A 23,986-nucleotide genomic window follows, 5' to 3' on the forward strand; every position below is an offset into this window, starting at 1 on the left:
ATTGAAGGGTCTGTATAATGTTTTCATTTAGGCTTAGGGGTAGGCAAAGTGAAATTTACTGTAATAATACAGGAGGTATTTACAGGGGAATGTTCTAACTGAGCAACCCCCTCTCTAAAGCAAGCTGTCCGACCACGACGCTATGTTGTAGACAGGCACTTACTGCAGGGAAAACGTAGTATTACATGGAGCCCATTGAAATATATATACAGCCAGAGAGCATATGAATAAATATTGTACAATGATACAAGTGTCCCTGGTGAGACCACAAACTATAAAAGGTGCTCACCATTTGAAAGATATGTTTTAAATATATTGCTTGTCCTTTTACAGAATTTGCCCCCAAAAATAATTTCACAATGTTTTTATTTTACACACACACACATGTATTTCTATCTGACATTTTAAGCCTACAAGTGATTTCTCAAAAATAGAGCAGACATAGGATACACTATATGGCCAAAAGTATGTGGACACCCGGCCATCACACCTTTATAAGCTTGTTGGACATCCAATTCCAAAACCATGGGTGATAAAATAGATTTTCAGCTATAACAGCATCCACTTTTCTGGGAAGGCTTTCCACAAGATTTTGGAGTGTGTCTGTAGAAATTTGTGGCCATATAGACAAAAGGGCATTTGAGGCCAGGCAAGGTATGGCTCGCATTCGGAGTTCTAATTAATCACTGAGGTGTTTGATGTGGTTTAGGTCAGGGCTTTGTGCTGGTCACTCAAGTTCCTCCACAACAAACCATGCCTTTATGGACCTTAACAGGAGCCAGTAAAAATGACAATACACTGCGATACATTACTATTGCAGTGTACTGTACCAGTTATCTGACGATCGCTGGTTCAAAACACCTAGGGGGACTAATAAAAAGTGTCAAAACTGTTAGTTTTCAGTAGTGTACAAAAATAAAAAAAATATTCAAAAGTTAAAAAAACAACTTTTCATTTTTCTTCTAAAACAATGTAAAAAAGAAACAAAATTGGTATTGCAACGTCAGTAAAAGTTCAAACTATTACAACATAACATTATTTAACTAGAACGTGAACGCCGTAAAAAAAAGAAAGAAAATTAGAACGCCAGAATCGATGTATTTTGTAATTAAAAGTGATCGAAAAGTCGTATGTACCAATAAACCTCCTCCTGAAAAAAAATAACCCCTTAGACTGCTCAAATCGACAAAAAAATAAAAAAAGTTATGGCTTTCAGAATATGGGGACACAATTTTTGATTTTTTAACAAATAGTTTTTTCTTTGTAAATGTAGTAAAACATAACACACTACCGGTCAAAAGTTTTAGAACACCTCAATTTTCCAGTTATTTTTGACATTAACACATTTCTAGTACAGCAAATAAAGTGAAATGGTTCGAAGGTTCAAAAGTAAGTTAAAAACATAAAAATAATATGAATTTTTAACCTCAAACGCAACGTCTGAATTTATGATTTTAACCAAAGGGCTTTTTTCAGGGAAGACGTCAAGGACAGCTGCTCTGCAGCACAGAAAGCAAATTATGGTTTAAAATTGCATGCAAACTATTCCTACAGGTGTCTCAACTATTGGAGATTATGTTCAAACCCTCTGATTCTATACACTGTGTTCCAAATTATTATGCACATTGGATTTAAGTGTCAAACATTGAATTATTAGTTTTTCAATTAAACTCATGGATGGTATTGTGTCTTAGGATCATTGTAATCAATCTCCGACACCTGTGATAATTAGTTTGCCAGGTGTGCCCAATCAAAGGAAAACTACTTAAGAAGGACGTTCCACATTATTAAGCAGGCCACAGGTTTCAAGCAATATGGGAAAGAAAAAGGATCTCTCTGCTGCCGAAAAGCGTGAAAAAGTGCAATACCCTGGACAAGGTATGAAAACATTGGATATTTCAAGAAAACGTAAGCGTGATCATCGTACTGTGACGGGTTCGTTCAGATAAAGGCATAACGAGGAAGGTTTCTGCCAGACAAATTAATAGGATTAGGAGAGCAGCTGCTAAAATGCCATTGCAAAGCAGGCAAACAGGTATTTGAAGCCGCTGGTGCCTCTGGAGTCCCGCGAACCTCAAGGTGTAGGATCCTCCAGAGGTTTGCAAGTGTGCATAAACCTATTATTCGGCCACCCCTAAACAATGCTCACAAGCAGAAACGGTTGCAGTGGGCTCAGAAATACGTGAAGACTAATTTTCAAACCGTGTTGTTTACTGATGAGTGCCGTGCAACCCTGGATGGTCCAGATGGATGGAGTAGTGGATGGTTGGTGAATGGCCACCATGTCCCAACAAGGCTGCGACGTCAGCAAGGAGGTGGCAGAGTCATGTTTTGGGCTGGAATCATGGGGAGACAGCTGGTAGGCCCCTTTAGGGTTCCTGACGGTGTGAAAATGACCTCTGCAAAGTATGTAGAGTTTATGACTGACCACTTTCTTCCGTGGTACAAAAAGAAGAACCGTGCCTTCCGTAGCAAAATTATCTTCATGCATGACAATGCACCATCTCATGCTGCAAAGAATACCTCTGTGTCATTGGCTGCTATGGGCATAAAAGGAGAGAAACTCATGGTGTGGCGCCCATGTTCCCCTGACCTCAACCCTATTGAGAACCTTTGGAGCATCCTCAAGCAAAGTATCTATGAGGGTGGGAGGCAGTTCACATCAAAACAGAAGCTCTGGGAGGCTATTCTGACATCCTGCAAAGATATTCAAGCAGAAACTGTCCAAATATTCACAAATTCAATGGATGCAATAATTGTGAAGGTGATATCAAAGAAGGGGTCCTATGTTACCATGTAACTTGGCCTGTTAAGTTTTTTTTTTATTGAAAGAGCTTTTGATTTCTGTAAATATGACCTCCTTTATCATTTTAGTTCTCTTTACAACCTTTAAAATGTTTTGATCTCTGTTGTGCATAATAATTTGAAACAGTGCATTTTGAGGTTTTTACTTCTAAAAAAAAAATCTGTTATCATTAGGAGATTTGTTCAATAAAATTTGCATTATACTCCAACGGTTGATGGCTTGAAGATTATACTGACTGTCATTTGCATCGACTATTTAGGAAAATCAGCGAAAAATAACATTTGCATAATAATTTGGAACGCGGTGTATAACCAGTGTTGGAACAGACTGCATTACAACACCCTGTAGGGCAGGATTTGGACAGTTTTGCTCTTCGGGACAGAGCACATTGCTATCCTAATGGCAAGAAAAAAGCAATTAACAAAAGAAGACAGACAATTATAACCCTTAGGCCTTATTCACACGAACGTGTGCACTTTGCGCGCGCAAAAAACGCTGCGTTCTTTGCACGTTGCAGTTGCGTGTGTCATCAGTATGTGATGCGTGGCTGTGTGATTTTCACGCATATGCCATGCTTTTGACACGCGGTTTTGAACTTAAGAAAAATAAATTAAGGAATTGCTTTTATTTTTTCCTTCATTTCTTTATCTACTGTTGAGCGAATCACGCGCGTCACACGGAAGTACTTCCGTGTGCCGTGCGCGATTTTCACGCACCCATTGACTTCAAAAGGTGTGTGATGCGTGAAAAACGGCAAAGTATAGGACATGTCGTGAGTTTTACGCAGCGGACATACGCTGTGTGAAAATCACGGACTGTCTGAACGGCCCCATTCACTAACATAGGCCCATGAGACGCACGTGATTTTCACGCGCGTATCATGGACGTAATACACGTTCGTGTGAATAAGGCCTTAGAAGTGTAGGTCTGTTCTACAGAGAAATTGGCAAGAAAGCCAAGATGGCAGTCAGTACAGTTTCCTATACCATCAAAAGGCACTTGGAAACTGATAGAAACTCTGACAGGAAGAGGACCAAAGGCCACTACAAAGTCAGATGACAAGTTTATGAGAGTCAACAGTTTGCGTGATCGGCGCCTCACGGCACAAAATCTTCAAGCCCAGCTTAATGCGGCAAAAAATAAGTTTAAATTTCATCTGTGAAGAGAAGACTTCTATCTGCAGGTTTGACAGGTCGAGTATCTTTAAGAAAGCCAATTCTAAGTTTGCAAAATAAAAAGACTTGCCTGGGCCTACCAGCACCTCCAGTGGACTACTGAAGAGAGGAAGAAGGTCTTATGGACTGATGAATCAAAATTTGACATCTTTAGTACATTACACAGGGATTTTGAACATCGTCGAGTACGTGAAAGGATGCTTCCTCAGTGTGTGACACCAGCTGTCAAACATGGTGGAGGAAGTGTGATAGTCTGGGGCTCTTTTGCTGGATCCAGAGTTGGCAACTTGCACAGGGTTATTGGCACACTGGACAAAAATGTCTATCACAGAATTTTGATGCTACACCCTCTGGGGGTACCCTCTGACCAATCAGCGTCATACACTTCTCTCCATTCATTTCCTCAGCGCATAGGGATCCTGCTAGATCACTATGTGCTGTCTTGTACTGACACATTAACGTTACTGAAGTGCTTAGACAGTGAATAGACATTCCTTCCAGCCAGGACGGGATGTCTATTCACAATCCCGACACTTCGCTAACGTTTGTGTGGGACTTACAGCAGAGCAAAGCGTAATCTCGCTGTAACCTGTCATTTACAGCGTGGTATTAACTCCGGAATGCTTTCACCTATGCAAGCGATTCTGAGATTGTTTTCTCGTGACACATTGGACTGTAAGTTAGTGGTAAAATTTGGTCGATACATTCAGTGTATACTAGTAAAAAACGCCAACATTTTGAGAAAATTTAATTTGCATTTTTCTAAATATAAATGTATCTGCTTGTAAAACAGATAGTTATACCACACAAAATAGTTGCTAGTTCACATATCCCATATGTCTACTTTATGTTGGCGTCGTTTTTTGAACATTTTTTTCTTTTTCAAGGATGTTACAAGGCTTAGAACTTTAGCAGCAGTTCCTCACAATTTCATGGCTATTTTTTTAGGGACAAGTTCAGTCCTTTAGTGACTTTGAGGGCCTTATATATTAGAACCCCCCCCATAAGTCACCCCATTTTAAAAACCTAACCCCTCAAAGTATTAAAAACAGCTTTTAGAAAGTTTCTTAACCCTTTAGGTGCTTCACAGGAATGACATGAAATGGAGGTGAAATTTACAAATTTCACTTTTTTTTGCAGAGAATCAGTTTTAATCCATTATTTTCTGTAACACGGAAGGTTTTAGCAGAGAAACGTTACTCAACATTTATTGCCCAGGTTCTGCAGTTTTAGAAATATCTCACATGTGGCCCTAGAGTGCTAATGGACTGAAACACTTGCCTCAGAAGCAAAGGAGCACCTAGTGAATTTAGGGGCCTCCTTTTTATTAGAATATATTATAGGCACCATGTCAGGTTTGAAGAGCTCTTGTGATTCCAAAGCAGTGGAAAACCCCAACAAGTGAGCCCATTTAGGAAGCTACACCCCTCAATAAAATTATCTTGGGGTATAGTGAGTATTTTGACCCCACACGGTTTTTGCAGAAATTATTGGAAATAGGCCGTGAAAATGAAAACCTACTTTTTTTTCAATAAAATGTAGGTTTAGCTAAAAAAAAATAATTTTCACGAAAACTAAAGCAGAAAAGGCACCACAACATTTGTAGAGCAGTTTCTCCTGAGTAAAACAATACCCCATATGTGGTCATAAGCGGCTTGTTTGGACACACGGCAGGGCTCAGAAGAGATGGAGCGCCATTTGACTTTTGGAGCTCAAATTTAGCTGGAATGGGTTGCGGAGGCCATGTCGCATTTGCAAAGCCCCCGAGGGGACAAAACAGTGAAAACCCCCAAAAAGTGACCCCATTTAGGAAACTACACCCCTCAAGGAACTTATCTAAGGGTATAGTTAGCATTTTGACCCCACAGGTTTTTTGCAGAAATTATTGGAAGCAGGCCGTGAAAATTAAAATCTACATTTTCTTCAATAAAATGTAGGTTTAGCTCATTTTTTTTAATTTCCACGAGAACTAAAGCAGAAAAAGCACTGCAACATTTGTAGAGCCGTTTCTCCTGAGTAAACAAATACCCCAGATGTGGTCATAAACAGCTGTTTGGAGACACGGCAGGGCTCGGAAGGGAAGAAGTGCTATTTGGCATTGAGATTTTGCTGGATTGGTTTGCGGAGGCCATGTCGCCTTTGCAAAGCCCCTGAGGGACCAAAACAGTGGGAACAGCCCAAAAGTGATCCCATTTAGGAAACTACACCTCTCAAGGAACTTATCTCAGGCTATAGTTAGCATTTTGACCACACAGGTTTTTTGCAGAAATTATTGGAAGTAGGCCGTGAAAATTAAAATCTCAATTTTTTTCAATAAAATGTAGGTTTAGCTAATTTTTTTTTCATTTCCGCAAGAACTAAAGCAGAAAAAGCGCCCCAACATTTGTAGATCAGTTTCTCCTGAGTAAACAAATACCCCAGATGTGGTAATAAACTACTGTTTGGACCCACGGCATGGCTCAGAAGGGAAGGAGCACCATGGCTTTTGGAGCTCAAACTTAGCTGGAATGGTTTTCGGGTGCCATGTCACATTTGCAAAGGCCCTGACGGGACAAAACAGTGGAAACCACCCAAAAGTCGCCCCATTTGGGAAACTACACCCCTGAAGGAATTTATCGAGGGGTATAGTGAGCATTTTGACCGCACAGTTTTTTTGCTGAATTTAGTGGAATTATGCTGTGAAATTAAAAATTACTTTTCTTCTGATAAAACGTGGAAATTTTAAATTTTTACAAGAAATAGGACACACGGCAGGGGTCAGAAAGGCAGGAGCGCTATTTGGCATGCAGATTTTGCTTGCTTGGTTTTTGGGCGCCATGTTGCATTTGCAAAACCCTAAAGGTACCAAAGTACAGTGGCAGCCCCCAAGAAGTGACCCCATTTTAGAAACTACACTCCTCAAGGCATTTATCATTTGCCTGGACATATGACAGGGCTCAAAAGTGAAGAGCACCTTGCGCATTTGAGGTATATTTCGGTGATTTTCACACCATTGGCCCACAATTGCAGGGCTCTCAGGTCAAATAGTTAAACAAACCCCCAAGTAGTGACCCCTATTTTGGAAACTACACACCTTAAGACATTTTAAGGGGTGTAGTGAGCATTTTGACCTCACAGTTTTTTTTTCATGAGAAATTAATGCGCAGTGGATGGTGCAAAGTGAAAATTGCAATTTTCCGCTGATATGCCATTTTAGTGCACAATATGTTGTGCCCAGTTTGTGCCACTGCAGACAAATACCTAATAAAATTTCAAGTGGGTTCTCCCGGGTATGGCGATGCTATATATTTGGACGTTAACTGCTGTTTGGGCACGCTGTAGGACTCATAAGAGAGGGAGCGCCATTTGGTTATCGGCGTGCAGATGTTTGGTAGTCGTTCTTTTTGGGGTATTGCTGAGATTTAATTTTGTAATGTGGGGGTATATGTGATCTGTGCGGAGAACATCAGAGTATAATAAGAGGGCATAATAATGCGGTAAATAAAGAATAATTCATAGATATGTGGCCAGTGTCACACTGATAAATGGTGTCCAATCTTAACCGCTTTTGGAACACTGCACATTTTGCATTGCAATATTCTGAGAGTCAGAACTTCTTTATTTTTTCTCCACTGGAGCTGTGTGAGGGCTTATTTGTTGCGGGACAATCTGTAGTTTTCATTGCTATCATTTTGGGGTACATGCGATTGTTTGATCACGTTTTAATACATTTTTTGGCAAGCAAGGTGACCAAAAATCAGCAATTCTGTTATGTTTTGTATTTATTTTTTTACGGCGTTCATCGTGGGCTATAAATAACCATTTTACTTTATTCTGCAGGTCGATACGATTATGGAGATACCAAATGTTTATCTTTTTTTAAGTTTTGCAGCGTTTACGCAATAAAATCACTTTTTTTTATTTCTTGTATCGCCATATTCTGAGAGCCATAACTTTTTTTACATTTTCAATCAAAAAAGCTGTGGGAGGGCTTGTTTTTTTGCGGGACTAGTTGTAGATTTTATTGGTACCTTTTGGGGTACATGCGACTTTTTGATCACGTTTTATTCCATGTTTTGGGAGGGGTGGTGGTAAAAAACAATAGATTCTGGCATGCTTTTTTACTTATCTTTTTTGCGGTGTTCACCGTGTGGGAAAAATAACATTACAGTTTTATAGTTGGGGTCGTTACGGATGCGGCGATACCAAATATGTGTATCTTTTTTAACGTGTTCATTTTTTTCCTATAATAAAAGACTTATTATGGGAAAAAAGGCAGTGTTTGTTTTTATTAACTTGAAACTTTTATTTTTACACATTTATAAAAAAAAAAAATTTTTGTCCCACTTGGGGACTTGAGGGCCTGCACCTCTGATCTTTACTCTAATGCATTGCACTACCCACGTAGTGCAATGCATTAGAGCTGTCAGTCATTCACTGACAGCAAACCTATTAGGTCCCATCTGTGGGTGGGGCCTAATAGGCTATCGCATGTGGCAGACCAGGAGGCTATTATTAGGCCTCCGATTGCCATATCAACGATCGGCATCGTTACGATAACATTGTGTCGATGCCCATCGCTACAAAATACTAAGATGCCGCGATCGAATTTGATCACGGTATCTAAGGTGTTAATGGCAGGGATCGGAGCTAGCTCCGTTCCCTGCCGTTACAACACGGTGTCAGCTGTAACATACAGCTGACACCGGCGGCTGATGTCGCCGGCTCTGTTTCTGAGAATGCGCCATCTTTCTTTAGCAACCTTTTAGGCCCCACCTCTGGGCGGAATCAGTAGACTTCCGTACTTGGCAGACAGGTGGCCATTGTTAGGCCTCCGGTCTGCCAGAGCAGCCATCGGAACCCCGCAATTTGCATTGCGAGGTTCCGATCTGCTAGGAAACACGATAGATGCAGCGCTCGCTTTTGAGCACTGCGTCTAAGGAGTTAATCCGCCGGATCGGTGATTAGCTCCGGTCCTGGCCATGCAGCAGGGTGTCAGCTGTAATATACACCTGACACTGGCTGGCGATGGTACGGGCTCACCTTCTGAGCCCGCACCAGCAACACAACGTACCCATACGTTGTGTTGCGTTAAGTCCTTAACGACAGCGACATACCCATACGTTGGATGTCGTTAAGGGGTTAAAAGCTGAACGAGCTTAATTAGGCCTAGATCTGAGCATCTACTCCCCTATAAATTTAGATGTAGCATAAGGGGAAGGCACTCATGCAGGGGGCACGACGGCAGAAGTCATCTCTGTGTCATATTGTCAAAGTGTCCTGGCAGTTATACATGGCAGTTGGACAGGGTAAGTGACAGGTAAGCTGCATTACCAAATCAAACAAACTAGCTAACATTCAAATTATTAGATTCAATATTTTACATGTTTACAAACATAATACAAACAAACATGTCCACTATCGCGCTCACCATTATAGCTGCTCTTGGTTTACAATCCCACCGCCCATTTAGGCCTTGGCAAAAATCAGTCCACATCAGTCCCTCTCTCCTACCCTCGCCCATGTACAGCTCCCATGCACTATTCACTTTCCTCAGTCACGTTAACCCATCTCATCCCACTGCTAAACATAAAAAACGCTCTCATAAGTCACAGAACCATCTGCTGTCTCTCTCCATTCTCCTGCTACTCGCTGCAGGGGACATCTCTCCTAACCCTGGTCCTCCCTTTTCTTCTGCCAAGCTCAACCTCTTACCTGCCACACATAGAAACCTTGCAAATCTTCTTACCATTCCCTGTACGTCTTCTCCTGTCTCTTTTAACTGTGCTCTCTGGAATTCTCGGTCCATGTGCAACAAGCTCACCTTTATTCATGACTTATTCCTTTCTAACTCTCTCAATCTCCTGGCTCTCACAGAAACATAGCTACACCTGACTGACACTGCTTCCCCTGCTGCTCTATCTTATGGTGGTCTCCAGTTCTCTCATGCCCCCAGACCTGAGAACAGGCAGGGTGGAGGAGTAGGTATACTTCTTTCTCCACACTGCACTTTTCAGGTCATTCCCCCGGTCCCCTCACTCACATTTCCCTCTTTTGAAGTCCACACCCTCAGACTCTTTCACCCTTTTTCCCTGCGAATGGCAGTTGTCTACCGCCCCCCGGGCTCACCCCGCCAATTCCTGGATCATTTTGCTGCCTGGCTTCCACAATTTCTATCCTCTGAAACACCCACTCTCATCATGGGTGACTTCAACGTCCCCATTGATAACCCAATCTCCCCATCTGCCTCCCAGTTTCTATCTTTAACCTCGTCCCTAGGTCTCAACTTACTAACTCTCCTACACATGAAGACGGGCATTCACTTGACCTGGTCTTCTTCCGGCTCTGCTCAGTTTCTGACGTTATTAACTCTCCTCTCCCGCTCTCTGATCACACCCTTCTCTCCTTTACTATCAAATATTCTCTGCCTCCTCAGTTCATGCCTACGTATCAGACATACAGATATCTATATGCCATTAACACTCAGACACTCATAGTCTACAGTCCTCATTGTCCCCTATCTCTTCCCTCTCCTGTCCTAATCTGGCTTCCAAACTTTACAATAACACTCTCAAGAATGCATTGGATGAAGCAGCCGCCCCTACACTCCGAACCACCCAACAAAGACGACAACCCTGGCACACCCCTCAATCCCGCTTTCTTCAGCGGTGCTTGAGATGTGCCGAACGACTGTGGAGAAAATCGCATTTGGCTGCAGATTTCCTCCATTACAAATTTATGCTCAAAACGTACAACTCTGCCCTTCACCGCGCCAAACAAGTCTATTTCACCTCTCTCATCTTCACACTATCTAAAAATCCAAAACGCCTCTTTGATACTTTTCACTCCCTCCTTAGTTCTAAAGTGCAGACGTCAATCACAGATCTCAGTGCTGAAGACCTGGCCACTTACTTTAAAGTTAAAAATTACAACATCCGGCATGATATTATCTCCCAGTCCCCTAGTAACATCGTTCCCCTTCCCTCCCGCTCTCCCTCTTCTTCACTCTCAGCATTTGACCCAATAACAGAAGAAGTCTCGAGGCTCCTCTCTTCTTCTCTTCCCACTACCTGTCTTAGTGATCCTATCCCGTCACACCTCCTCCAGTCCCTCTCCCCAGCTGTCACTAGTAACCTGACTAAAATATTTAACCTCTCTCTTTCCTCTGGTATCTTTCCCTCCTCTTTTAAACATGCCATTATAACCCCATTACTGAAAAAACCTGCTGTTGACCCATCCAGCGCTGCTAACTACCGACCAGTCTCTAATCTGCCCTTCATCTCCAAACTCCTGGAACGCTTTATCCGCTATCTCTCTGCTAACTCCATTCTAGACCCCTTACAATCTGGTTTCCGCACCCTACACTCTACAGAGACTGCCCACACTAAAGTCTCAAATGATCTCTTGGCGTCTAAATCGGATGGTAAATACTCTCTCCTGATTCTTCTGGATCTCTCTGCAGCCTTACACACTGTAGACCACTAACTCCTACTTAACATGCTCCACTCTATTGGCCTCAAGGACGCTGCTCTCTCTTGGTTTTCCTCCTATCTCTCTGACCGCTCATTCAGTGTGTCATTTGCTGGTTCCACCTCTTCTCCTCTTCCCCTTGATATCGGGGTTCCTCAGGGATCAGTCCTAGGTCCGCTCCTCTTTTCTCTCTACACAGCCCCTATTGGACAAACCCTCAGCAGATTTGGCTTCCAGAACCACCTCTACGCTGATGACACCCAATTATATACATCTCACCGTGACATCACCCGCGCTCTAATACAAAACACCAGTGATTGTCTGTCCGCTGTTTCTAACATCATGTCCTCTCTCCATCTGAAACTGAATTTTTCTAAAACTGAGCTCCTTGTGTTCCCACCATCTACTAACCTCCCTAAACCTGATGTCTCCATCTCAGTGTGTGGCACTATCATAACTCCTATGCAGCACGCCCGCTGTCTCTGGGTTATTTTTTACTCAGATCTTTACTTTACTCCTCACATTCAATCACTTTCACGCTCCTGTCATTTTCACCTCAAAAACATCTCCAGAATCCGCCCTTTTCTTACTGAGGAAACAGCCAAAACTCTCATCGTTGCTCTGATTCACTCTCGTCTTGACTACTGTAACTCATTATTAGTCGGTCTTCCCCTCACTAAACTCTCCCCTCTCCAATCTATCCTCAATGCAGCAGCCAGGCTCATCTTCATGAAGAACCGCTACACCAACGCCTCTAATCTGTGCCAGTCTCTGCACTAGTTGCCCATACCGTTCAGAATTAAATTCAAACTTATTACTCTCACCCACAAAACTCTCCACAGTGCTGCACCTCCTTACATCTCCTCCCTCATCTCTGTCTACCACCCTACTCGGGCTCTACGTTCTGCCAACGACCTTAGATTAAAATCCTCCATAATCTGAACCTCCCCCCCCCCCCCCCCCGCCTCCAATATTTTTCTCGTGCTGCACCAGCGCTTTGGAATGTGCTACCCCAGACAATCCGATTAATTCCCAATACCCACAGTTTTAAGTGTGCCCTGAAAACACATCTTTTTAGACAGGCCTATAACATTCCCTAATCTGACTCCTTTCCATGGCCCCCCTTATAGATTAGTCATCAGAATAAGATTCCCTCACACTCCTTCTCTTCATGTCCGTCATACACGGATACCGGCTGGTGACCGGCTCATGCAGCTTTATGTTACCACCCCATGTGTATAAAAATGGCTGGACCATTGTACAGAACAAACACTGTTAGGGCAGATACAGACGAACGTTGCGTTTTTGTACCATTTGACAGCTGCGTGTGTCATCCGTGTATGATGCGCGGCTGCGTGATTTTCGCGCAGCCGCCATCATAGAGATGAGGCTAGTCGACGCCCGTCACTGTCCAAGGTGCTGAAAGAGCTAACTCTTTCAGCACCCTCGACAGTGAATGCTGAACACAATATCGAAAAACCTGTTGAAAAAAAAGAAAAAGTTCGTACTTACCGAGAACTTCCCGGCCGTTGCCTTGGTGACGCGTCCTTGGTGACGCGCCTCTCGACATCGGGCCCCACCTCCCTGGATGACGCGCCAGTCCATGTGACCGCTGCAGCCTGTGCTTGGCCTGTGATTGGCTGGAGCTGTCACTTGGACTGAATTGTCATCCCGGGAGGTCAGACTGGAGGAAGAAGCCGGGAGTTCTCGGTAAGTCAGAACTTCGTTTTTTTTTCTACAGGTTCATGTATATTGGGATCGGAAGTCACTGTCCATGGTGCTGAAACAGTTTAACTCTTTCAGCACCATCGACAGTGACTATCTCCTGACGTCGCGTACCGATAATTTTTTTGCCGAGTTCGGCCGAACCCGGTGAAGTTCAGTTCGCTTGTCCAGCTTCGCTCATCGCAAAGACACTCCGTTTTTATGTTCGGAAACAGAAAAGCACGTGGTGCTTTTCTGTTTACATTCATCCTTTTGACAGATGGTGCGCTGTTTCAGTCGGTTCGCACGGAAGTGCTTCCGTGCAACCTGCGTGGTTTTCACGCACCCATTGACTTCAATGGGTGCGTGATGCGCGAAATACGCTGAGTTATTGAACCTGTCGCGCTTTTTGCGCAGCAGACAAACGCTGCGCAAAAAGCACGGACTGTCTGTACTGCCCCATAGACTTGTATTGGTCCATGCGTGCCGCGTGAAAACCACGCGGCCCGCACGGACCGAATACACGCTCGTGTAAATCCCCCCTTACACTTTATGTCTCCCTTATTTCCTCATAGATTGTAAGCTCTTGCGAGCAGGGTCCTCACTCCTCTGGTTTGAATTGTAAATTAGCTTTGTCACTATGTAATGTCTGATATTGTCTGTTCATGTTCCCTGTAAATTGTAAAGTGCTGCGTAATATGTTGGCGCTATATAAATAAAGATTATTATTATTAATGCGACTTCGTTTGAGTGGCCAAGCAAGCGTGGTTAATTTTCGGTTCTGTCAACGTAGCAATGCTTATGTCGCGCATACACCGTGGTAAAATTAGGTCCCTCCACCTCAGCATGCTGAACCCTGAGCCTCTTGAGGAATGGGGAGGGGTAAGCAGTTCGGACCAATATGTGAACAAAGAAGATAAATCCTGCTACAAAAAAACAAACATTAGTTAAAGAGGCTCTGTCACCAGATTTTGCAACCCCTATCTGCTATTGCAGCAGATAGGCGCTGCAATGTAAATTACAGTAACGTTTTTATTTTAAAAAAAACGAGCATTTTTGGCCAAGTTATGGCCATTTTTGTATTTATGCAAATGAGGCTTGCAAAAAGTCCAAGTGGGCGTGTTTAAAGTAAAAGTCCAAGTGGGCGTGTATTATGTGCGTACATCGGGGTGTTTTTACTACTTTTACTAGCTGGGCGTTCTGACGAGAAGTATCATCCACTTCTCTTCAGAACGCCTCAGCAATAGCAGATAGGGGTTGCAAAATCTGGTGACAGAGCCTCTTTAAGTTAAATTGACACTTTAGAATATTTTTTTTTATTATGAAATTAGATTGAGGCAGAACCTCTTTAAAGGGGAACTATTATGAGGGTGTACTTTGCATTTAGAGGCAAGTCCTAGATATAAAATCTTTCACAAAAAAAACATCTGGAATCTCCCTGAGAACCATGGTAGCGGTTTTCTGGGACTTTGATATTGATGGACTATCCTTAGGATGGGGTCATCAATATCAGATCTCTGGGGAATCTGACTCCCAGCATCCCCACTGATCAACTGACTTTAAGGGCCACATCGACCAGACACAGCGCCATACATTTGGAAGTGGCTGTGCCTAGTATTGCAGCTTAGTCCCATTCACTTGAATGCGACTGATCTGCAGTACCAGCCACAGCCACTACAAAATTTACAGCGCTGTGTCTAATAAACAATAAAGGGGACTGAAGTTTCAGTCCCATTCAGGTGAATGGGACTGAGCTGCAGTACCAGGCACCGCCACAATCAAGTGTACGGCACTGTGACTAAGCAAATAATCCAGCCCCTTCATGCAGTTGAAAGGCCAGGGGTCGAAGCCTCATTGATCTGATATTAATGGCCCATCCCAAGGATTAAGGGACATAAATATTAAAGTCCCGGAAAACCCCTTCATTAAGAATAGCTATACAAGAAGAAACAAAGAAAAGAAACTTCCTCGACATTTCTCTCTCTGACTTCCGCCGGTTTGACGTACGGGCGTTGTCTGCTAGCGCTAGCTCAGTACTTGATGGTGCAGGCAGGAGACGCTCTATCTGGGTCCTCCACGCCGTCTCGGTGGTTCTGCTTTCTGGCTGGTCCTGCGTTCTGAGACCTGCCGCAGCTGAAGTAGTGAGGAGGAGGAGGGGGGTGGAGCTGCGGCTGCTCGCTTAGCCACACAAGTCATTTCTTCTTATCCACTTCACACATCCTCTTCCACAAAGGCTGGAAGAGCCCGAGCCTGGCAATGGATACGCAGAAAGTAAGCGACATATTCTTTCTAATGATGAGCTTGCCCTTGTGCACTTTTTAGGTCACTGGAACTAGGTGCATATGAATAGCTGCCTGCTCATTCATTGGTGCCGGGTGGTGTGAGACTTGGAGATCGGGGTGTGTTGGTCTGCAGGGACAATAGATGCAATCGTCTGCATTGTGATACAGCCAAATGCATGGTGTAATGTGGATGGTGATGGGTGGGGGGAGAGGATGCTGGCACATCATGGGCGTGGATCGGATGTATCTGTGTGTGGTGTAGCATCATGTCTGATCTAATCTGCTGCATTCTCATGTTCTTCTCTCTGATAGAGCTCGGCACCTGTATTAGGGGCATCAATAACCGTGCCCCTTGCCCCTACAATGGCTTGGCAGGTGTCTCTCCATCGATGTTTCTAGCAGGTCCGCATCCATGGATGAGTTTGCATGCATTGTCTAGGTTGGGTGTGGGTGTCAGGGGGGCATCTGTGGCCTTGTCTCCATGCAGTCAGGAGCAGGTGATGTGTAGACCGCTCAATAATTGAACAAGGGCATCCTGCAGCTTTATGTCCAGCTTGTATAATGTGCAATTGGCAGCCTGGCACGGGGTGGGAGTACTTGTTGCTGCTGTTGGATCGGTATATTATGCTGGGTATATTCTCCTGCTTCAGATCAGTAAAGTAAACCTGATTACCGCCACAGGAAAATGGTAAAACTTCACTTTTTATTTTATCCACATAAAAACATTAACAGCCACATGTGAAAACTCTTTAGGAAGCTATGACTGAAACGCTATCGCTTCCGGCAAAACTACGGATCCGGTGCACAACCGAGACAAACGGAAACCATGGGCATCGGATCTGTCACCAGTGAAATCATTGTTGAAGGAAACGGAACCGTCTGTCAGTTTGTGTCTGTTCAGGGTCCTGTTCTGACGGAACGGTCCGATGGAACGTCAGAACGGGAACCCAATGCAGATGTGAACGAGGCCTTACTCAAATTATTGGCTCACGCCCTGGCTGACTTGACGTGACCAGATAGTACAAGGACATTCATACACTTGAAAATGTGCAGGTAGCAGCAACTTCTACAGCTACACGGGCTGTTCAGCAGCTGGACCCCATAGAAAGCATCCATTTTTCTCAAGGGTTTAGAAATTAACCCCTTAAGGACGCAGCCTAGTTTGGGCCTTAAGGCTCAGAGCCCATTTTTCAAATCTGACGTGTCAATTTATGTGATAATAACGTCGGAATGCTTATACCTATCCATGCGATTCGGAGATCGTTTTCTCGTGACACATTAGACTTTATGTTAGTGGTAAAATTTGGTTGATATATTCAGTGTTTATTTATTAAAAATAGTAAAATGTATTGAAATTTTTTTAAAAATAGCATTTTTCTGAATTTAAATGTATCTGTTTGTAAGACCAAATAGTAATACCACACAAAATAGTTACTAGTTCACATTTCCCATATGTCTACTATGTTGGCATAATTTTTTGAACGTTTTATTTTTCTAGGACGTTACAAGGTTTAGAACTTTAGCAGCAATTTCTCATATTTTGAATAAATCGATTTTATTTTAGGTACCAGTTCAGTTCTGAAGTGGCTTTGAGGGGCCTATGTATTAGAAATCACCATAACCTCCCCCCATTTTAGAATCTAGACCACTCAAAGTGTTCAAAACAGCATTTATAAAGTTTCTTAACCAGTTCAGGACCGGGCTATTTTGCACCTTCAGGACCAGACACCATTTAGCCATTTATAGCACGCATTAGTTAAATGGCTATAACTTTTTTATTTGTTGGTTTCCATCATGCGCCAGATCTTGAGCTTCCGGTATTCTCGTTGTTCTGCTCCTATGACTAAGCAGAACCACGGAACCCGGAAGACAGATGTGAACGAGCCCTATCTTAAACAAATTAAATGGCACAAAAGTTTAACCACACAAGTCATGCAGTACTCTAAAAGGGGCTTTCTTATCTCATAAAGTGATGCTATATCATTGAGGATATGCCATAAATGTGTCAGTTGGAAAAACCCCTTTAAAGGGTTTGTATCCCGAGTAGCTTTCCTTGCGAAACGTTATAGCTAACAAAGTTATTGGTTTTAAATACTGATAGTCATTTTTTTTTTTTTTTTAATTTTGTCAAAACTCACAATTTTCATAATTTTTTTTTCCTTGCCAGTATGTCTGAATGGCGCCAATTTTTCCATGTTCATGTGCGGGCTTACAAGCAGCCCTCACATGCGTATTAGCCAGCTTCCATCTCTAGTGATCGCAAAATACATATAATATATGTATATAGATTCTACTCTTTATGATTCTGTGACTGCTAGGACAAGCAGGACAGCTCTGGTGATCTTGGAAATCAAGTAGTTTCCCGAGGTCGTAAGATCTGCTCTGCTGCGCAGGCCTGACCACTTGTCTACCCATTGCACGTGATATGCAGCGCTGTACACGTAAAGCACTGGCGGAGCAGAATGAGACCCGGTGAACTGCGCATGGCCTGCCACCAATGGAGGGAACGATGGTGGCCACGTCTAGTAGCAACCTGATTTATACACAAGTAGCTGTCGTGTGTTCTAAGTTGGGGGATCACTAGAAAATAAGTGTTGTTTTTTTAAATAAACTACATATTAAATATATTTTTCCAAATTTATTATAATTGCATAACTTTGGATTTATGATTAATTTAAATGTAACTTTAAACATAAGAATATCCCTTTAAAAACAATATGCCCCTCCCTTCTGCAAGCAATTCAGCAGATTAAAAAAAAAAAAAAAGCTCACATGACAGAATTTTGTTGCAGCACTGACTCCATAGCAACAGAAAGTGTCCTGTTACTAATGAGAGGTGTGGCTCTCTTCCTCTGTCCGCCTAATTTGGAGCTCTTTAGAATAAGCATACCTCCCAACTTTCAAGTATCACAAAGAGGGACAGCTTTTAAGCCACACCTCTAATCCCGCCCATACACACCTGATTCAGCCCACACAGTATCATGCTTCCATAGTGTCTCCCACACCGTATAATACCAAATAGCTGCCACCATACAGTATAATGCCCCATAGATGCGCCCATACAGTATAAAGCCAACACAGATGCCCCCATACAGTATAATGTCCACATATTCTCCCATGCAGTATAATGCCCATACAGATGCCCCCATGCAGTATAATGCCCAAACAAATTCCCCCATACAGCATAATGCCCCCATAGCTGCCTCCATACAGTATAATGCCCCCATAGCTGCACCTAGTTCCAGTGCCCTTGTAGGTAGTGCCACAGTATATTGCCCTCTTGCTGCCACCATACAGTATAATGCCCCCATACAGTATAAGGCCAACACAAATAGTATATATAGCTATAGCCCCATATAGCATAATGCCCACATAGATTCTCCCATGCTGTATAATGCCCACACAGATGCCCCCATGCAGTATAATGCCCTAACAAATTCCCCCATACAGTATAAAGCCCCATACAGCATAATGCCCCATAGCTGCCCCATAAAGTATAATACCCAAAAAGCTGCCCCTAATGCCAGTGGCCATATATAAAGTGCCAATGCCCTCTCGATAGTGCCACAGTGCCCAGGTAGATAGTGCCCCTATATAGTGCCACAGTTTCCATGTTGATGGTGCCACCCCCCTGTATATAGCGCTACCCCCACCCTGTAGTTAGCGCCATTGGGACTCCCTCTAGGAGCGGAATCCCCAGCCAGAGCTTAGATCGGGGATTCCGCTCCTAGAGGGAAGCCCTGATGTCACTTTCCATATATGGACAGTGACCTCCAGGGCTTTCCTCTAGGAGCGGAATCCCCGGCCAGATAATCTGCAACGGGGATTCCGCTCAAGGAGTAGCCACTAATTCTGAAGCAGCTCCCTTCAGAATTAATTCAGAGCGCCTCCGCTCTCCGAAGACTCCCCGAACACAGCGCTACTTTAAGCGCTGTGCTCGGGGAAGCCCCTGACGGTACTGTCCGTATATGGGCAGTAACGTCAGTGGCTAATACTTGAGCGCAATCCCCGTTGCCGACTCTGGGCGGGGATTCCTCTCATAAATGGACATTACCATCAAGGGCTTCCCCGAGCACAGCGCTTAAAGTAACGCTGTGTCTGGGGAGTCTTTGGCAAGAGGAGGAGCTCCCTCTGCTCCTCCGCTATGAACTAATTCTGAAGCAGGGAGCTGATGGTTCCCTGCTTCAGAATTAGTTTGACAGCGGGACATACGCCCGGAATCCGGGACTGTCCCGCTGAATCCGGGACGGTAGGGAGGTATGAGATAGATAGCTAGATAGATGTTTAATGGAGAAATGTGTTAGTTTTTTTTTATTGCCACTAAGATTACTATTCTCCCTCTCCCTAAAGGAGAGGGAGAAGTTACAGCAGTCTCGCGGGGGGCGGGAGCATGGGTCGCGAGGAGGGGGCGGGAGCCGCAAAAAGAATGTTGCTGGAGACACAAGAGTTTCTAAAATCATAAAATGTCATTTATTTTATGATTTCAGAAACGCTAGTGTTCCCAGGGAGTAAATTGTTTAAACTGTGTACTCCCCACTGTCCTGTGGCTTCTTTTCCTCTGCAGTGCTCCGCTCCAGTGTGTCTGCTACACTCTGCTCCCTCGCTCCATGCAGACTGCTGCGCAGGCAGCGTCGTTGCAGGGGAATGTGGCTGGCAACAGGGAGGGGCAGGGCGGGACATTTCTCAGACCGACGGCGGGACAGCGGTGAAAAGCTGGGGCTGTCCCGCCGGATCCGGGATGGGTGGGAGCTATGGAATAAGTTCACACATTGCAGATTCCGTGCTGAAAATGTACAACATTTAGGCCGGCTTCCCACGGGTCGGTTACGCTGCATAAAAAATCACGCAGCGTATCTGACCTGGAACCGCCAGAATAACCGCACAACATTCGAGCGGAATTTCCGCTGCGGAAAAACATAATATTCATACTTAACCCCTCGCTCTGTTTTGTGCGGCCTCCCAAGATGACGTTGTAGGCCATGTGACGCTGTAGTTTGTCACTTTTATACTGCGTTATCGTTGCTTTTGTGTTGCGTGTTTTCCTCATTGAATTCAATGGGGATGCAAAACCCGCAACAGAAAGCCGTGTGTTGCAGCTTTTGCCGCAAAAATCGCAGCTCAGGAAAACAAAAATATCATACTCACCCAGAACTCTCTCCTTCCTGAACTCCGGCCTCCTGGGATGACGTTGCATCCCATTTGACTGCTGCAGCCAATAACAGGCTGCAGCGTCACATGGCCTGCAACGTCATCTTAGAAGGCCGGACTACACGCAGAGAAGAGGGAGGGAGTAAGTATAAACGTTTTGTGGTTTTTTTCCGCAGCGGAAATTCAGTTTGAAAAATCTCGGTTTTTCGGATGGAAGGTGCTGCGGGTTCCAGGTTGGATACGCTGCACAGTTTTATGCAGCGTTCCTGACCCGTGGGAACCCGGCCTAAGTATGATTTATTTTTTTTCCCTGAGTTGCGATTTTTGCGGCGGAATCGCTGCTATTCCGCCTCAAAAGGTGCAACACTTTGCTTTATGTTGTGGGTTTTGCATCCCCATTGAGATCAATGGGGAAAACCCGCAACAGAAAATCAACTGAAACGCAGCATAAATCGACATGCTGCGGATTTCAATTCCGCACTGCAGGTCAATTTAATAACGTTTACATTGCGTCTTTTTCCCCGCAGCGTGGGCATGAGGTTTTCTTAATCTCATCCACTTTGCTGCTACTGTAAATGCTGCGGAATTTCCACACACAATTCTGTTTTGCGAAAATCCTTCAGCGTTTAAGGTAGGTGGGAACCCGGCCTTATGGTACAATGCATTTTGAGTTGGGTATTCAAAACCCCATCCACATGTAGTGGATAAAATCGGCACAAAATTTCTGCATATTTTCGAATCCACAGCATGACAATTCTGTTGCGGATTCACTACGGATTTTCACCAGGTATTTCACCCTTAGCAATGCATAGGGTTAGATCTGCAAAAACTCTAAGGCCTCATGCACACGACCGTGGTGTTTTTCTGGTCCGCAAATTCCAGGACCGTGTTCCGTGAAATGTCATCCGCAGTTCATCCGTATGTAATACGCAAAATGCGGATGAAAAAAAAAAAGCCTAGGTAAAACAGGATGACGACAGAACTCATTCCCGTTCGTCACCTAGCAACATTTCCGCAAATCCGCAAACTGCGGATGACACACGGAGGTGCATCCGCAATTTCCACGGGCCCATTGACTTCTATTGGCATGTCCGCAGCGCATTTGCGGACCGTAATAAGACATGTCCGGAGTTTCTGCGGCACGGATGTGCGGACATGCGGAGAGCCGTGAAAACACGGATAGTGGGTATGGCCACATAGAAATGAATGGGTCCGCAATTAACCCGTGGATTTGCGGTGGAATTGCGGACGCAAAAACACGGTCGTGTGCATGAGGCCTAAATGGAACATGCGGATTTTGCCATGTATTCGTGGCGGATTTGCAATGAAATACATTAATTTGCCCTGATCTAAAGGCAGGCTGTCCTAGTAAAACTCCCCTTTATTTTCATCCATAATTTTACAGATTTCTATTCAAAGACTGCACATACAGCAGTTGTATCGCAGGTTTCCTTAGACTTGCTTCAGAATATGAGCATTACAGGCATTGGCAATGATGGAAAACTGTTCTTGGCACGTTCTCATAATAGCTGATGCAGAATAGAGTTTCATGTGCTTTGCTATATATATCCATACAGTAGTGTATTGCATTTCACTTTTTCATGAACATTTCTGGAAACCTACTGGACATTTTGCAAGATTGTAATATTTGAAAATGTAGAAATGTTATATTTTGTTTCTTTAGTGTAACATTGGATCATTGTGCTCCCCCAGTTTACACCAATTCACATACGGTGCTTTACTACGGAGGTAAAGAAAATGAACGTAGGTATTAGGGCCTGTTCACATCACCGTTCACTTCCGTGAACCCCGCAACGGAAAGTGAAACTGACAGCACAGCTTCCGTTTCAGTCACCATTGATCTCAATGGTGACGGAAACATCGCTAATGTTTTCCGTTCGTCACCATTCCGGCTGGTTTCCGGTTTTCCGACGGTTTAGCGTAGTCGACTAAGGCTTCGTTCACGTCCACTCCAGGGTCCCGTTTGAGTTTTCCGTCTGAACGGGACCCTGACTGACACAAATGGAAACCATAGGTTTCCATCACCATTGATTTCAATGGTGACCGATCCGGTCCCAATGGTTTCCGTTTGTCTCCGTTGTGCAAGGGTTCCGTCGTTTTGACAGAATCAATAATTTAGTCGACACATTGCAGGCACAGCAATTCCTAAAAGCAAATCTGTCACCAATAATACGGTGCCCTTCTTTTACTACATGATGCTGCTCTGGATGCTGTTGCTCCCTAATGCCCGCACAGTCCAACCAGCTGGCACCAGGAGCAGGAGTCTTATATATTTGACACCGACTTCCTCCTCTCGCCAGTTGGCTTTGACTGACCTAAGCGAAAAAACTGTCAATAATAGCTAACATGGGGATCTGACTCCTCCCAGCGCCAACTGATCGGACTATGCGGGCATCATAGAGCAACAACACATCCGATTGTAAAGGTTTTATATAAAACACACATTTGTGGCCTTCTATCACCTATAGAAACTGATGGTTCTCGTATATGGCCTGAGCTCTATGCATCTGGTTCCATCATTTTACTCTGCAGGGATCAGCCCATAAACCGCCACTATCTGTTTCTTTACAGGGCCTCGTCTGTGCAGAAATACATTTGTTTAAGGGCTCATTCAGACGAACGTGAATAACGTCCGTGTGCTGTGCAGGAAAATAACGCGCAGCACACACTCATTCATTTCAAAGGGGCCGTTCACACATGCAGGAGTTTTCACAGCTAGTGTCCCTTTGCGTAAAACTCACTGCATGTCCTATATTGGTGCGTTTTTCACGCACCTATCGCCCATTGAAGTCAATGGGAGCGTGAAAATCACGCACAGTACACGGATGCACATCTGTGTGCTGTGCGTGATTTACGCATCAATTCAAAATAATAAAATAAATAAAAAGATGTGCTTTGCAAGTGAGTGAATAACGCATTCCACTCGCCAAGCACAGATGCAATAACGCAACACATACGGACAAGAATCACGTGCGTTTTCCACGCGCGTGAATCTGATACGCTCGTGTGAATGTAGCCTTAAGGGATCCATAAATACGTTATTAGCCCCTATAAAAAACTGATAGTAATGGTTTATGTCCAACTGAAATAACCCCTTTAGATACACTATATGGACAAAAGTATTGGGACACCTACACATTATACATACAGGAGCACTTATGACATGCCATTCTAAATCCATAGGCATTAATATGGAGTTTGTCCCCCCTTTTCAGCTAAAACAGCTGACCAAAACAATGTGGACATGGAGGATGGGAAAAGAGCAAAAATAGGAGTAAATGTGCTGCATTTAGCGTGTAAGTCGCAATCTTTCCTGCCACGCTAAACATCCACCACCCTGTGAACAGGGCCCAACACATTAGCACAGATTTTCCCATTCTTTTCAGGCTCGAGGCACCCCT

General features: G+C 44.0%; 1 protein-coding gene across 3 annotated transcripts in view; it reads left to right on the forward strand.

Annotated features, from left to right (window-relative positions):
• The first annotated feature begins 15,254 nt into the window (after positions 1 to 15,254).
• Positions 15,255 to 23,986, forward strand: part of FSD1L (fibronectin type III and SPRY domain containing 1 like) — a 67,927-nt gene continuing 59,195 nt past the window's right edge. For 2 of the 3 annotated variants that reach the window (XM_075826054.1, XM_075826064.1), the window contains exon 1: positions 15,256 to 15,405. In XM_075826054.1, the coding sequence (XP_075682169.1) occupies positions 15,391 to 15,405 (15 nt within the window). In that variant the 5' untranslated portion in view covers positions 15,256 to 15,390. Of the gene's footprint in view, positions 15,406 to 23,986 lie in introns of all 3 variants that reach the window. The other variant, XM_075826046.1, reaches the window with a different exon arrangement.

This window comes from Rhinoderma darwinii, chromosome 1, assembly GCF_050947455.1.
Source record: "Rhinoderma darwinii isolate aRhiDar2 chromosome 1, aRhiDar2.hap1, whole genome shotgun sequence".
Taxonomy (NCBI): Eukaryota; Metazoa; Chordata; class Amphibia; order Anura; family Rhinodermatidae; genus Rhinoderma; species Rhinoderma darwinii.